This window comes from Mobula hypostoma, chromosome 19 (genome assembly GCF_963921235.1).
Source record: "Mobula hypostoma chromosome 19, sMobHyp1.1, whole genome shotgun sequence".
Classification (NCBI taxonomy): Eukaryota; Metazoa; Chordata; class Chondrichthyes; order Myliobatiformes; family Myliobatidae; genus Mobula; species Mobula hypostoma.
In genome coordinates, this window is record NC_086115.1 from 3,304,566 (window position 1) to 3,319,935 (window position 15,370).

At 44.4% G+C, this 15,370-nt stretch overlaps 1 protein-coding gene across 2 annotated transcripts in view; it reads left to right on the forward strand.

Moving 5' to 3' along the window:
- The first annotated feature begins 1,427 nt into the window (after positions 1-1,427).
- Positions 1,428-15,370, forward strand: part of xpnpep1 (X-prolyl aminopeptidase (aminopeptidase P) 1, soluble) — a 123,948-nt gene continuing 110,005 nt past the window's right edge. The window contains exons 1-3 of one of the 2 annotated variants that reach the window (XM_063071252.1): positions 1,467-1,522; positions 7,354-7,391; positions 11,649-11,767. In XM_063071252.1, the coding sequence (XP_062927322.1) occupies positions 7,379-7,391; positions 11,649-11,767 (132 nt within the window). In that variant the 5' untranslated portion in view covers positions 1,467-1,522; positions 7,354-7,378. Of the gene's footprint in view, positions 1,523-7,353; positions 7,392-11,648; positions 11,768-15,370 lie in introns of both variants that reach the window. The other variant, XM_063071253.1, reaches the window with a different exon arrangement.

The following is a 15,370-nucleotide window of genomic DNA, read 5'->3' on the forward strand; positions in this document are numbered from 1 at the left end:
TCAAGAAACCTTTGTTCCTTGCAACAGTCTGTGATCTCTCTGCAGGTTTGTTCCTCTCAATGCCGCGGACTGTTTGGTGGTCTGTAAAGTAGCCCCATTAACATGGTCATATCTTTCTTATTCTTCAGTTCCACTCACAATGCAACACCAGACAAGTTATCCAGTCTGTCCTGGCTGAGTTCTGCCGTGACATTTTCCTTGACTAGTAACACCATCTCCCCTTCTTTAATACCTCCTGCTCTGTCGTACCTAAAGCAACAGAACTCCAGAATATTCAGCTGCCAGTCCTGCGCTTCCAGCAACCAGGTCTCACTAATGGCTACAATATCATAATTCCAGTTATTGATCCATGCCCTGAGCTCATCTGCTTTTCCTACGATACTCCTTCCATTGCAATATACCCAGCTCAGGACATTAGTTGCACCACGGTCAACCTTTTGATTCCTGACTTTGGGTTTTCAACATCTCTCTCCACTATCCGTTCTGGGCCTCTGGTTCCCATTCCCCTGCTACTCTAGTTTTGAACCCCATTGTGCAGCACTTGCAAACCTTCCCGCTAAGATATTAGTCTGGGGCAAACAATCTCTTCTGCACAGGTCCCACATTCCCCAGAAGAGAGCCCAATGATCCAAACATCTCCCCTACAAAAACTCCTCAGCCATTTGTTAAACTGAAGAATCTTCCCATTTCTGGCCTCTCTAGCACGTGGCACAGGTAGCAATCTTGAGATCACAACCCTGGAGGTTGTGCCTTTTGACCTAGTACCTATCTCCCTGAACTCACTTTGCAGAACCTCGTCCTTTCCATGCCATTGGTACCTACATGGACCACAACCTCTGGCTGTTCATTCTCCCACTTAAGGAGTCGATCAGAGATGTCCCGGACTCTGGCACACGGGTGGCAACATAACATCCGGAAAACTCGTTCTCGATCACTAAACCTCATTTCAGTTCCTCTGACTAATGAATCCCCTATCTCCACAGCTCGTCTCTCCCGCCCCCCCCCCACCCCTCACTGAGTCGCAGAGTCAGGCACGGTACCAGAGAACTGATCACTGTGACTTCCCTCGGCTTGGTCATTACCCCCCATCAGTATCCGAACTGATATACCTGTTGTTGATGGCTCCAGAGGCTGACAGATCTGCCAATTCTATTTTCCTATTTTTTTCTGTTTTTATTTTCATGAGGAGTTGTCTGTATGGTCCTTCTTTTTCGTATTTATTTTGTCACCACGGAAATACATGCTATATTTCAGAGAGGAGAATGCTGTAGAAATGTATAACAAACAGTTACTAGAAAGATGCAGAAGATATACCCGGTAGCAAAAACCACATCGAGCAGCTCGAAAGTGCCGGCAATAGTTGCGGTAATACGCATGCGTCAATGGGCGCCGACTGCGCACGCGTCGATCTCCCGGCTGCGGTGGGATTGACGCGCATGCGCGGCGTGAGACCTGCTGGTTGACGAGTGGCGTTCTCCAGCCGGTGAGGCTTCGCATCAGGAGATTGGGAAATCGGTGTGAGGTGAGGTGAGGTGAGGTGAGGTGTCAGGGCGGAATTAGAGGCAAGGGTGAAGGCCAGGGGTAGAGCGTAGAGAGTCAAAGGGGATTTGTAATGGACAGAGGAAGGGAGATTGAAGTTGGGGTGAGTTGTGGGGAAGGTTTGAGGATTGAGGCGTATCGAGTGCCGGGGCCGGATGTTAGAGAGGTTCCTATGCATGGGCCACAGTGGAGTTGAACATGAGGTGACGGACTTTGTGGGTCAGATGAAAGGGAACTAGGTCAGATTGAGCTAGGTGAAGCCATGCCCAGCTATGGGAGAGGGTCACATTACAGCCATGTTTCTGCCGAAGTCATAGTTGGGTGTAAATCGAGGCTTTGGTTCAAGGGGCTTCGGAAAGAGGATGTTAAGCAAATAAATTGGGTAAGTGCAAGAAAGTTTTTCCTTAAAAATTAATGTGCTGATTTGGGCAGGAATAGAAAGATAGAAGAGATGAATGTGTGGCTGATAAACTACTCCAGGGTTTCAGCTTCTTGGGGACCATTAAAATCTCTTCTTGGGTATGAGTGACCTCTACAAAAGGGATTTATTGCATTTTAACTGGAGAATAATCAATATCTTGGCTGAGAGATTTGCTTGTGTTACTCAAATTATTCAAAGTACATTTATTATCAAAGTATGTACAAATTATACAACCTTGAGATTCATCGCTTACAGGCAGCCACAAAACAAGAAACCTGAAAAAACCCAATTTTAAAAAAAAGACCAACACCCAATATGCTGAGAAAGGGGAAAAAAAAACACAATCACACATACAATAAAAGCAAGCCACAGCATTCCGAACCAGATTAAACCTATAAATCCAGAGCAGCCTCAGCAGCCGCATAGCCTCAGTCTCATTACATCACAGAATGGGACGCATTGCCCTGAAGCTCGCATTCACTAAGCATGTAGGAGCTAGAGTAGTCTCACAGACTGTGCGCCACAGAGATGTAGTAAACGCCGTGGAAGAGCAAGCAGAATCATCTGGACACACTGTCTTTTCAGTCTATCTGAGAAGGCATTTAAATTGTATTCACTGGGTTATGTCCCGCTCTGGGGTTAGATCCCACCGGCCAGCCCAAGGAATTTCATGACCTTTCCAAATCAGCTTAGCGCTTGGATCGATCCAACCTCGCTCCTGGTTTAGGTGGGCGAGCTCCAAAGCTCCTCCAAATCCTCTCCGATTCGCTCATTGCAACTCCGACTTCATCTCAATCTTGCTTCTCCTCAAACATGCCACGCTGCAACTTTGCATCGCACCCGCATGGCTCACCCTCGAGTCAGCCTCCCCCTCACATGCCTCTACATTGTTTGTGATGCTAGTTTACCACAATTTATCACAGAAAAAAGTGTTGTTAATAATGTATTCAGTTGTATTTTTTGCCTTTTGATCAACTGGTAAGCTGTTGCCCAAATTCAGTAGCTCCATCTTAAACCAGGAGGAGAGTTTAACTTAGTTTGACAGGGGGATGGGAGCCGATGGACCAGTAGAGGGATTGAGAAGAAGGTATATGTCCTGCCCAATATGTCTGTAAGGAAGGACTGGCAGGATCAAGGTAGTAGACACAATGAGATGAACAGGTTCAAACTGTGTTTAATTTAATCCTCGGAGTATTGGGGTAAGAGCGATGAACTTAGAGCATGGAATGATGATGCTGTGACCATTACAGAGACTTGGTTGAGAGAAAGACAGAAGTGTATTTATTATCACTAGCGTAAGATATGAATTTTGTTTTGTGGCAGCAGTAAAGTACAAAATATAAAAACTACTATAAGTTATAAAAAACAGAGCAGAAGAGGAATGGTGAGGTTGTGTTCACGGACCATTCAGAATCTAAACATGAAGGGGAAAAAGCTGTTCTTAAGCCAGTGTGGGTCTCCTCCCTGCAGGTAGTAATGAGAAAAAAACATGTCCTGAATGATGAGGATCCTTATTGATGGATACCAGCTTTGGAAGATATCCTTCATGGTGGAGATGGCTGTACCATGATGTGGTTGGCTGACTCTACAACCTTCTGCAAGCTCTTTCAATCCTGTGCATTGTTGGAGAGTTCGTATCTGGCAGTGATGCAACCTGTCAGAATGCTCTCTAACGTACATCTGGAAGAAATTTGCTAGAGTCTTTGATGTATCAAATCTCCTCAAACTACTAACCAAGTGTAGTTTTGACTTAATTGTTTCAGTATGCTGGGGCTTGAATAGATCCTCTGAGATGTGGAAATGGGTAGAAGAGGTGAGCTGTGGTGATAGGGGATTCGTTAGGTGAATAGAAAGCAGGTTCTGAGGATGAGAACGAGATTCCTGGTTGGTATGTTGCCTCCTGGGTGCCAGAATCTGGGACAATTTGGTTTAATTCCTCAGCATTCTGATGTAAGGGGATGAGCAGCCAGAATTTGTGGTCCATTTAGGAACCAATGACATGGTAGGAAGAGTGACAAGGTTAGGGAATTAGGTGCTAAGTTAAAGGACAGAACTGACAGATTATGATGTCAGGATTGCTACTCAGGCCACGTGCTAGTGAGGCCAGAAATAGGAAGGTCATACAGTTTAACACATGGCTGAGAGTTAATGTAGGAGGAAGGGCATTGGATTTTTGGATCATCGGGTTCTCTTCTAGGGAAGGTGGGACCTGTACAGTGTGATGGTTTGCACTTGCTGGTGGGGGAGAGGGCTAATATCCCAGCAGAAAGATTTGTTAATGCATGGGGGGGGAATGGATGGATTTAAACTATAGTTGGTGGGAACCAGAGTGCCATAGTGGTGAGGTTGTGGAGAAAGATGTTTAGTCCTCAGACAAAGTCAGGTATCAAAAGGTTGAACATGGTGTGACTAATGTCCTAAGCTACGTCTATTTCAATGAAAGAAGTATTGTAGGAAAGGCAGATGAACTCAGGGCATGAATCAACACATGGAATTATAATATTGTAGCCATTAGTGAAACTTGGTTGCAGGAGGGGCAGGACTTGTTGTTTTAGATGCGACTGCAGGAGTGATTAAAGGGGGGGGGTAGCGTAACTGACCAGGGAAATGTCACGGCATGCTAGGTCAGGACAGATCAAAGAACTTGTCCAGTGAGCCCTTTTGGGTAGAACTTAGGTATAAGAAGGGTATGACCATGTAAATAGGGCTATATTATAGACCACCCAACAATCCACTGGATTTAAAGGAACAAATTTGTGGAGAGATTGCAGACTGTTGCAAGGAGCATAAGGTTGTTATAGTAGGTGATTTTACCTTTTCAAATATTGACTGGTAGTCCTATACTGTAAAAGAACTAGTTGGGATAGAGTTTGTCAAATGTGTCAGGAAAGTTTTCTTAATCAGAAGAAAAGAAGTCTCAATGAGAGAGTGTGCGATGATTGATCTACTATTGGGGAATGAGACAGGGCAGGTGACAGAAGTTTATATAGGGGAACACTTTGCATCTAGAGATCATAATGCCATTAGTTTCAAAGTAAATATACAAAAAGATAGGTCTGGTCCTTGGGTTGGGATTCTAAATTGAAGAAAGGCCAATTTTGAAGGCATCAGAAAGGATCTGGTGAGTGTGGATTGGGACAGGCTGTATGCTGGGAAAGGAACTCTTTCAGAAATGAAATTTTGAAAGTACAATGCTTGTACGTGTCTGTCAGAATAAAAGGATAAAATACCTTCCAGCTAGCCTCTTTTCCCTCCCACCACCTTTTAATCCTGTTATCTTCTCCCTTCTTTCTCAGTCCTGAAGAAGTGTCTCAGCCAGCATAAGTGGTGAACTCAAGCTTGATTTCAACATTTAAGAGAAGATTGGATATTGGATAGTAGGGATATGGATAATGATGGTCTGGGTGCTGATTGATGGGACTAGGCAGTTTAAGTGGTTTGGCATGGACTAGATGGGCCAAAAGGCCTTTTTTCTATGCTGTACTTTTGTGTCAACCTCGATTCTAATTCAGATTTATTGATCATGCATACATTGAAACATACAGTTAAACGTGCCCAAAGATGTGCTAGGACAGCCTGCGAGTGTTGCCACACATTTTGGTGGCAACATAGCATGACTACAATTCTCAGCAGAACAATTGACACCAGCCTCTGTTCTTCAAAAAAAAAGTACCACGGCATGTTTTGGGTCCACCTGAGATACGGACCGATGGACCCTTGCATTAATCTATCACTTGAAAATGGCACCTTCAACAGTACAGCCTGTTCTCAGTATTGTACTGGAATATTGATTTAGTTGCATGCACATGCGGAAGTCGAATTCAGATAAAGTCACTCAGAGCCCGTATAAGTATAAACATTTTATTCAAAGCACCCAGGGCTTACTTGGTTATTCGCTCAAACAGGAACAGTCTATGACTGTTCCTGTCCAGTCCACCAATTAACTCACAATTCCCCTTAGAAAATGGATATAGTCGTTCAGCTACCCCCCCACAAGCTGGAATCAGATTTATCTATTGCTTGACAGTACCAAGAGACAAATTACAGAATAGGTATAATGGCCTCATACACAAACAGGCTGGAGTGGTCTTATCTCTGCGCTTGACAGCACGCTGAGGGTAGCAGACACCAGCAGAATCAACAAACTCATTCGTAAGGCCAATGATGTTGTGGGGATGGAACTGGACTCTCTGATGGTGGTGTCTGAAAAGAGGATGCTGTCTAAGTTGCATGTCATCTTGGACAATGTCCCCCATCCACTACATAATGTACTGGTTGGGCACAGGAGTACATTCAGCCAGAGACTCATTCCACCGAGATACAACACAGAGCGTCATTCCTGCCTGTGGCCATCAAACTTTACAACTCCTCCCTTGGAGGGTCAGACACCCTGAGCCAATAGGCTGGTCCTGGACTTATTTCATAAATTACTGGCATAATTTACATATTACTATTTAATTATTTATGGTTTTATTACTATTTAATTATTTATGGTGCAACTGTAACGAAAACCAATTTCCCCCGGGATCAATAAAGTATGACTATGACTATGACAAGGAAACAAAGATCTTGAAACACTGTCTTATTCCGAGAAGAAATATGGCTCAGCATGGCTTAGCGCATCTGTTGATCATCAGCAGTTTCTTTCCGAAAGAACAGACTGCTATTTTTTAACTAACTTGTTAACCCTTTTACATACTTTATCACACGGATCCGTGGAGTGTGACTTGAACTTGATGTTCTAATATTAAATGAGTAAATAGGTTCAGTATTAAAAATTTCATAAATAGAAAAATAACTAAAATTTTGCTCTGCCAAATTGATAACAGAACTGTAGATTGATTCAGCTATTCGGCTGTACTTTAGTTTTAAGAATTGTTAGTCCAATTGATTAAAAAAAATCAGTGGTTTACTTGAGATATTGTGCAGTATATGTGATCTGCTTTCAGTCAGAAATTGTCTATTTAGCAATTCATTCAATGCCTAATTAGGCATCCTGTATGTTGGATTACACGCTAAAGGCAGCCCAAGACTTGCACAGGTGTTTAAACCTCAAGTTGTGACCTTGCATTAGATCACATGTGTTTTAATTTTAAGAACATCTGATACTGCAGATTTGATGCTTTATTGGTATCCAAAGTCCTCAGCTTTGCAGTAATGATAATCACCCACCCCAACTACACAACTTGCTAAGTTAACTTGATAGTAGAATGAAATTTCATAATGACTGTTGAGCAAGTTTATTGTAGGTGAGGATTAATATGTTACAGGTTTAGATGCAAATTAATGTTGCCTGGAGGTAGAAGGGATAGATAACAAACTAGCAAAGTAAAGTTGAATTGTAAAGGGCAAGGTCATATGTTCTTCCTGGTAATACACTTCTGACATCTCAGGGCACCTACACTGTACCTGCAAAACATGGATGTTAAAGGTAAGTGATCTCCACTGTGTGCTTTAGTTTCTTGTATTTTAAAAAATTCTCATTCAGTATCAAGATTTTCCTGGTTTGTATCAAAATTGGCTGGCAGTGATGAAAAATCATCACCTTGTAATGTTTCTCTCTACCCCACTCCTGTTGACTAGTATTTCTAGCATTTACAATTTTTATAGCACCCGCAGAGCTAGTATAATTGGTGAATTCAGAAACTGTTCTATCTTGTAATGCAAAATTACTGATTCTGGGATACTTTTCTACTGTGGTTTCTGAGTTATTGAAAGTTTCCTTGAGTTTTCTTGAACTCATCTTAAACCAGACCTTTGTGGCGATTGGAAATGGCTGTGAGTTTGAGTAACTATGAAAATCCAGAAACTTTTTTAGGTATGATTTGGATCAGATTGAGTTTAATAAGGTGTTGATTAATTTTAAACACCTACTCGGATGACAGAGCTTGAAATACTGAAGTATTTGTCACACCATATAATTTTTAGGTTTAAAGAAGGATGTAATTTAAACCTTTGTTGTGAGAAGTTCTGAACCAGTATAATGATGTGTTACTAAAATATAATAACTCGCTTTTGTCAGATACATTATGCAGATCATATGGAAAAAAATTCTATAAACAATAATGAGATAATGAGTTCTGAATTAACATGAAATAGTGAAAACCCCTGATCAATTTTAGAAAATAGTTCCATGCAATGTTTTTTGCCCAACTGTTCAGACGTGGTGGGCTTTGGTTTAATGTAGAATCCAAAATGTGACGTTTCTGACAGCAGTCAGAATTAGAATCAGGTCTATTATCACTAATGTGTGTTGTGAAATTTGTTGTTTTGAAGCTGTAGCACAGTGCAAGACATAAAACATACAGGAAGAAATAATTCCTCCTTCAGTCTAGAATCTCAATCAGTTGAGTGCTCAAGTTTGTCTTGTTGCCCATACCTTCTGATTCAGTGAGATAGTTCCAAGATAATTATGGGGGATTTTAATATGAAAGTGGATTGGGAAAGTCAGGAAGGTAATGGATCTCAGGAGAGGGAGTTTGTAGAATGCCTGCAGGATGGTTTTTTGGAGCAGCTTGTCCAGAAGCCCACCAGGGGACCGGCTGTTTTGGATTGGGTGCTGTGTAACGAACCTGAGGCGATTAGGGAGCTGGAGGTAATGGATCCCTTGAAAGTAGTGATCATAATATGATTGAGTTCAGTTTCAAATTTGAAAAGGAGAAGCTGGTATCAGGTGTATCGATATTTCAGTGGAACTGGGGAAATTACAGTGGTATGAGAGAGGAACTGGCCCAAGTCGATTGGAAAAGTAAGCTAAATGGAGGGACGGCAGAGCAGAATTGGATGAAATTCCTACAAGAAATAAGAAAGATGCAGGAAAAATATATTCCAAGAAAAAAAGAAAATCATGAATGGAAAAATGGCAGAAATGTGGCTAACGAGAGAGGTTAAGGCAAAAATAAAAGCAAAAGAAATGGCGTACAAGGAAGCAAAAATTATTGGGAAAAATGAGGACTGGAAGACTTTTAAAAACTTACAGAAGGAAACTAAGAAAGTCATTAGGAAAGAAAAGATGAATTATGAAAGGAAGTTGGCGATTAACATAAAAAAGGATACTAAGAGTTTTTTTAAATATATGAAGAGTAAAAGAGTGACAAGGGTAGATACGGGACCGATTGAAAATGATGCTGGAGAAATTATAATGGATAACAAAGAGATGGCGGAGGAACTGAATGAGTATTTTGCATCAGTCTTCACAGTGGAAGACATGAGCGATATACCTGATAGCCAGAGGTATCAGGGAATAGAATTAGGTACAGTCAAGATTACTAGAGAGAAAGTGCTTGGGAAGCTAAGTGGACTAAGAATAGATAAGTCTCCCGGTCCGGATGAGGTGCACCCAAGGGTTCTGAAGGAGGTGGCTTTGGAGATTGTGGAAGCATTAGAAATGATCTTCCAGGAATCAATAGACTCTGGCATGGTTCCAGAGGACTGGAAGGTCGCAAATGTAGTTCCGCTATTTAAGAAAGGAAGGAGGCAGCAACACGAAAATTACAGACCTATTAGTCTGACATCGGTAGTTGGAAAGATATTGGAGTCAATCCTCAAGGACGAGGTTATGAAATTCCTCGAGGTGCATGACAAGATAGGCCGAAGCCAGCATGGTTTCATGAAGGGAAGATCCTGCCTCACCAACCTATTGGAATTTTTTGAGGTAATCTCGAATAAGATTGACAAGGGAGAGGCTGTGGATGTTGTGTATTTGGATTTTCAAAAGGCCTTCGATAAGGTGCCGCATATGAGGCTGCTTAATAAGATGACAGCCCATGGAATTATAGGAAAGATATTGAAATAGGTGGAGCATTGGCTGATAGGCAGAAAGCAAAGGGTGGGAATAAAGGGATCCTATTCTGATTGGTTGTCGGTTACTAGTGGTGTTGGGGCCGCTTCTTTTTACGATGTATATTGATGATTTGGATTATGGATTAAATGGTTTTGTGGCTAAGTTTGCGGATGACACCAAGATAGATGGAGGAGCAGGAAATGTTGAAGAAATGGAAAGGTTGCAGAGAGACTTAGTCAGTTTAGGAGAGTGGGCAAAGAAATGGCAGATGAGATACAACGTTGACAAATATACGGTTGTACATTTTGGAAGAAGAAATAATTGGGCAGATTATTATTTAGATGGGGAGAAAATTCAAAAATCGGAAGTGCAAAAGGACTTGGGAGTCCTCGTGCAAGATACCCGAAAGGTTAACCACCAAGTTAGATTGGCGGTAAGGAAAGCGAATGCTATGTTGGCATTCATTTCAAGAGGAGTAGTGTATAAGAGTAAGGAGGTGTTGATGAGGCTCTATGGGGCATTAGTGAGACCTCATTTGGAATACTGTGTGTAGTTTTGGGCCCCCTATCTTAGAAAGGATGTACTGATGTTGGAGAGAGTTCAGAGAAGATTTATGAGGATGATTCCTGGAATGCAGGGGCTAACATATGAGGAGCGTTTGTCGGCTCTTGGACTGTATTCATTAGAGTATAGAAGAATGAGAGGGGATCTCATAGAAACGTTTCGAATGTTGAAAGTGTTGGACAGAGTAGATGTGGAAAGGTTGTTTCCCTTGGTGGGTGAGTCCAGGACAAGAGGCTATAGTCTTAGAGTTAGAGGGTACCCGGTTAAAACAGAGATGAGAAATTTTTTTAGCCAGAGGGTCGTGGATTTGTAGAATTCGTTGCCACATACAGCTGTGGAGGCCCAATCATTGAGGGTGTTTAAGGAGGAGATTGACAGGTATCTAATTAGTCAGGGTATCAAGGGATATGGGGAAAAAGCCGGAAATTGGAAGTAGACGGGTGAATAGTTTAGCTCATGGGGGAGCTGCGGAGCAGACTCGATGGGCTGAATGGCCTACTTCTGCTCCTTTGTCTTGTGATCTCCTGAGCAAGATGATATTTCAACATCTCCCATCATCCTACATTTTTCTAAGTAACATATATTTTCTTACAATGACCAACAATATGCAGCAGAAATGCCATTTCACGTTGTCAAGCACTGCCATCCCACTTGCATCTTCTGTATTTTGGGCATGCTGTCCTTGATGTGGAAGATGATGATGTCTGTTATATAATTTGAGGCCCATCACTTGAAGTGGGATCGCCTGATTTCAGAATATTTATTGCTGTTAGCTTTATAGGAAAGGAAAGGTCCCAAATAGAAGAGAAAGTAAATTTTAAATATTGTTTTAAATTATACATTAAAAATGACTAGAATCCATTATTGAGATTTGTGGACACTGGTTTGATTTGATCCTGATTTTGCTCTCTGGGATTCTGAAACTCTAACCAATGTGTTACGTATGTCAGGGTGGCACGGTAGCATAGCAGCTAAAGCAGTGCTTTGCAGCATGCCACCTGTCAGATGGGGTTTGATTCCTGCCACTGTCTGTAAGGAGTTTGTACATTCTCCCCAGTACAGCTCTGGTTTCCTCCCATGTTCCAAAGGTGTAGAGTTTGGGATGGTAAATTGTGGGCATGCTATGTTGGCATTAGAAGCATGAGAACACTTGCAGGCTGCCCGAGCACAAGGAACCATCTCACTTTATGTTTCAGTGTACATGTGACAAAACTAAACTTTCTTTAATTTTTAATTTTTCATGCTGCAACATCATTTGTTTTCATTTACCTTTGAAAGCCAGGGCTGTTATTGAGGAGTCACTGTAGTTGCTAACCCTACTTTTCTATTGCCTAATTGCAGCAGAAAGAATCATGTCCCCGAAAGTCACAACAGAGCTGTTGAAACAGCTGAGGCAGGTGATGAAGCAGATGAAGGAGCCAGTTCAAGCTCTGATTGTGCCTTCAGGAGACAACCATCAGGTACCCAGACCAGTCATCTCAACATTAGAAATAATTATGCCACATAGAATGGAATTGCTATTTAAATTGGTTACCTTTCAGTCCTTAACTGTATTCCATGTTTTCATTACATTCATCTTTTACACACACAATGTAAGAGTCTTCACACCTTTGCTGCCTGTCAATGAGGTTACACTACAGCATTGTTTTTTCCAGCTCTATCCCCATACTGTTTGATGTACTCAGTGGGGTTCGGAGATAAGGGGAAGAATCTGAAATCAGGTCAAAAACAACATAACTGAGATGAAGCAAAGCCTCTTCACCGAGCTGGCGAGGAGCCTGTGGAACTCTGTCCAGGACAGCTGTGGTAGCTCGTTATTGATTACATTCAAAACAGATTGATAGATTTCTGAAAATTAAGAGAAACAAGGGAGGTGGCTATAAGTTATAGGAGCAGAATTGTGCCATTCAGCTCCTCAAGCCTGCTGTGCCATTGAATCACAGCAGATCGTTTTCCTTTTTTTTTGGCATGTGCCTGCGTGCGAGTCTGTGTATGCGTGTGTGCACGTCTGTGTGTGCGTGCGAGTCTGTGTGCGTGCATGCGAGTCTGTGTATGCGTGTGTGCACGTCTGTGTGTGCGTGCGAGTCTGTGTGTGTGTGCACGTCTGTGCGAGTCTGTGCGTGTGCGTCCGTGTGTGTGTGTGTGTGCACGTCTGTGTGTGTGCGCACGTCTGTGTGTGTGTGTGCACGTCTGTGCGAGTCTGTGCGTGTGCGTCCGTGTGTGTGTGTGTGCACGTCTGTGTGTGTGTGTGTGTGTGCACGTCTGTGTGTGTGTGTGCACGTCTGTGCGAGTCTGTGCGTGTGCGTCCGTGTGTGTGTGTGTGCACGTCTGTGTGTGTGTGTGTGCACGTCTGTGTGTGTGTGTGCACGTCTGTGCGAGTCTGTGCGTGTGCGTCCGTGTGTGTGTGTGTGCACGTCTGTGTGTGTGTGTGCACGTCTGTGTGTGTGTGTGTGCACGTCTGTGTGTGTGTGTGTGTGTGCACGTCCGTGTGTGTGTGTGTGCACGTCTGTGTGTGTGTGTGTGTGTGCACGTCTGTGCGAGTCTGTGCGTGTGCGTCCGTGTGTGTGTGTGTGCACGTCTGTGTGTGTGTGTGTGCACGTCCGTGTGTGTGTGTGTGTGTGCACGTCTGTGTGTGTGTGCACGTCTGTGTGTGTGTGTGTGTGTGTGTGTACGTCTGTGTGTGTGTGTGTGTGTGTGTGTGTGCACGTCCGTGTGTGTGTGTGTGCAAGTCTGTGTGTGTGTGTGTGTGTGTGTGTGTGTGTGTGTGCGTGCACGTCTGTGCGAGTCTGTGCGTGTGCGTCCGTGTGTGTGTGTGTGTGCACGTCTGTGTGTGTGTGTGTGTGCACGTCTGTGTGTGTGTGTGTGTGTGCACGTCTGTGAGTGTGTGCACGTCTGTGCGAGTCTGTGTGTGTGTGTGCACGTCTCTGTGTGTGTGTGTGTGTGTGTGTGCACGTCTGTGTGTGTGTGTGTGCACGTCTGTGTGTGTGTGTGTGCACGTCTGTGCGAGTCTGTGCGTGTGCGTCCGTGTGTGTGCGTGTGCGCACGTCTGTGTGTGTGTGTGTGCACGTCTGTGTGTGTGTGTGTGCACGTCTGTGTGTGTGTGTGCACGTCTGTGCGAGTCTGTGCGTGTGCGTCCGTGTGTGTGTGTGTGCGCACGTCTGTGTGTGTGTGTGTGTGTGCGCACGTCTGTGTGTGTGTGTGTGTGTGTGCACGTCTGTGTGTGTGTGTGTGCACGTCTGTGTGTGTGTGTGTGTGTGTACGTCTGTGCGAGTCTGTGCGTGTGCGTCCGTGTGTGTGTGTGTGCACGTCTGTGTGTGTGTGTGCACGTCTGTGTGTGTGTGTGTGTGCACGTCTGTGCGTGTGCGTCCGTGTGTGTGTGTGTGCGTGTGCGTCCGTGTGTGTGTGTGTGTGCGCACGTCTGTGTGTGTGTGTGCACGTCTGTGTGTGTGTGCACGTCTGTGTGTGTGTGTGCACGTCTGTGTGTGTGTGTGTGCACGTCTGTGCGTGTGCGTCCGTGTGTGTGTGTGTGCGCACGTCTGTGTGTGTGCGCACGTCTGTGTGTGTGTGTGCACGTCTGTGCGAGTCTGTGCGTGTGCGTCCGTGTGTGTGTGTGTGCACGTCTGTGTGTGTGTGTGTGCACGTCTGTGTGTGTGTGTGTGCACGTCTGTGCGAGTCTGTGCGTGTGCGTCCGTGTGTGTGTGTGTGTGCACGTCTGTGTGTGTGTGTGTGCACGTCTGTGTGTGTGTGTGTGCACGTCTGTGCGAGTCTGTGCGTGTGCCTCCGTGTGTGTGTGCGTGCGTCCATGATGATGTCTTTTTCATGGCTTTTTTACAAGGTGCGGAACGAGAGAGAGAGAGACTGTGTGGCGGGCCACTCCTCACACAGACATTTTTGTAGTATTTTCCCCTTATTTTACGAGGTCGAGTTGTGATCTCGACACTCAACCTGGCACGGATGGAAAGCGTACTCGGGAGTGGACATGACTGGTTTTGAACCTGTTGGGTCCGGCGCCAATGTCATTACGCGACCAGCTGGCCCACAGCAGATCTGTTTCCAACCCCATTCTCCCACAAACTTGCCATGACCTTTAATTCCCTTACTAATCAGGATCCCAGTAGTCTCCACTTTAAATACACCAAATGACTTTGCCTCCACAGCACTCTGTGGCAACGAATTCCAGTTTGAAAGTTTGGGTGTATGTAAGTTGTTGACAGCGGAACACAATACTGGCAATCATTTCTTCACCTAGCTGAAGAAATTCCTCCTAATGTAAAGGGATATCCCTTTCTTCTGAGGCTTTGCCCTCAAATCCTAGACACTTCTACTAATAGGAACATCACCTTCAACATCCACTCTATCCAGGACTTCTTGTATTCAAGTTTCAATGATATGCACCCCCCTGCCCCTTATTATCTCTGAACTCCACTGAGTACATCAAACAGTATGACATCAGATGATTTCCTTTGGTGCCCATTGCCTTCAGTTTTACCAGGCACCTTGTTCGTCCATCGTCGACATCAATGAGGACCTCTGCACTTTTATGATGGTGTCGAGACTAGCGCGTGATTTGGATTTAAGTGAGGGAGAGTTGCGCACAGTCAGCCTCACTCTCTCTTCCCAATTCCCATCTGGATCCAGTGGCAAGACAGAGTCGAGACGGTTGGAGATGGGACTAGGCGCAGTGGATGACCAGGACATCTTCTGTGTCTTGTCCTACTCTACACGTTCCACAACACTTGCAGAGACCGCCTTCTTGACTGTTGGACCTTCCATTGATCTCGTCTGCTCAATCCGCCGGAGTCTGTCTTCACATGCTGGGATAGACAACTCCCTATCTCATTGAGGGTTTGAGACCCGTTGGCTACCCTCACCTGGTTTAGCCGGCTTGTCGAAGCTGTTGCCCGGGGTGTGGCTGCTGTCGCATGCAAACAGCTTCGGGGAGCCACAGGTGAGAGCTGAGTGCCAGGTGGGGACCAAAGGTGGACTAACCACCTTGAAAAGGACGCAACATACATCAAAGTTGCTGGTGAACGCAGCAGGCCAGGCAGCATCTATAGGAAGAG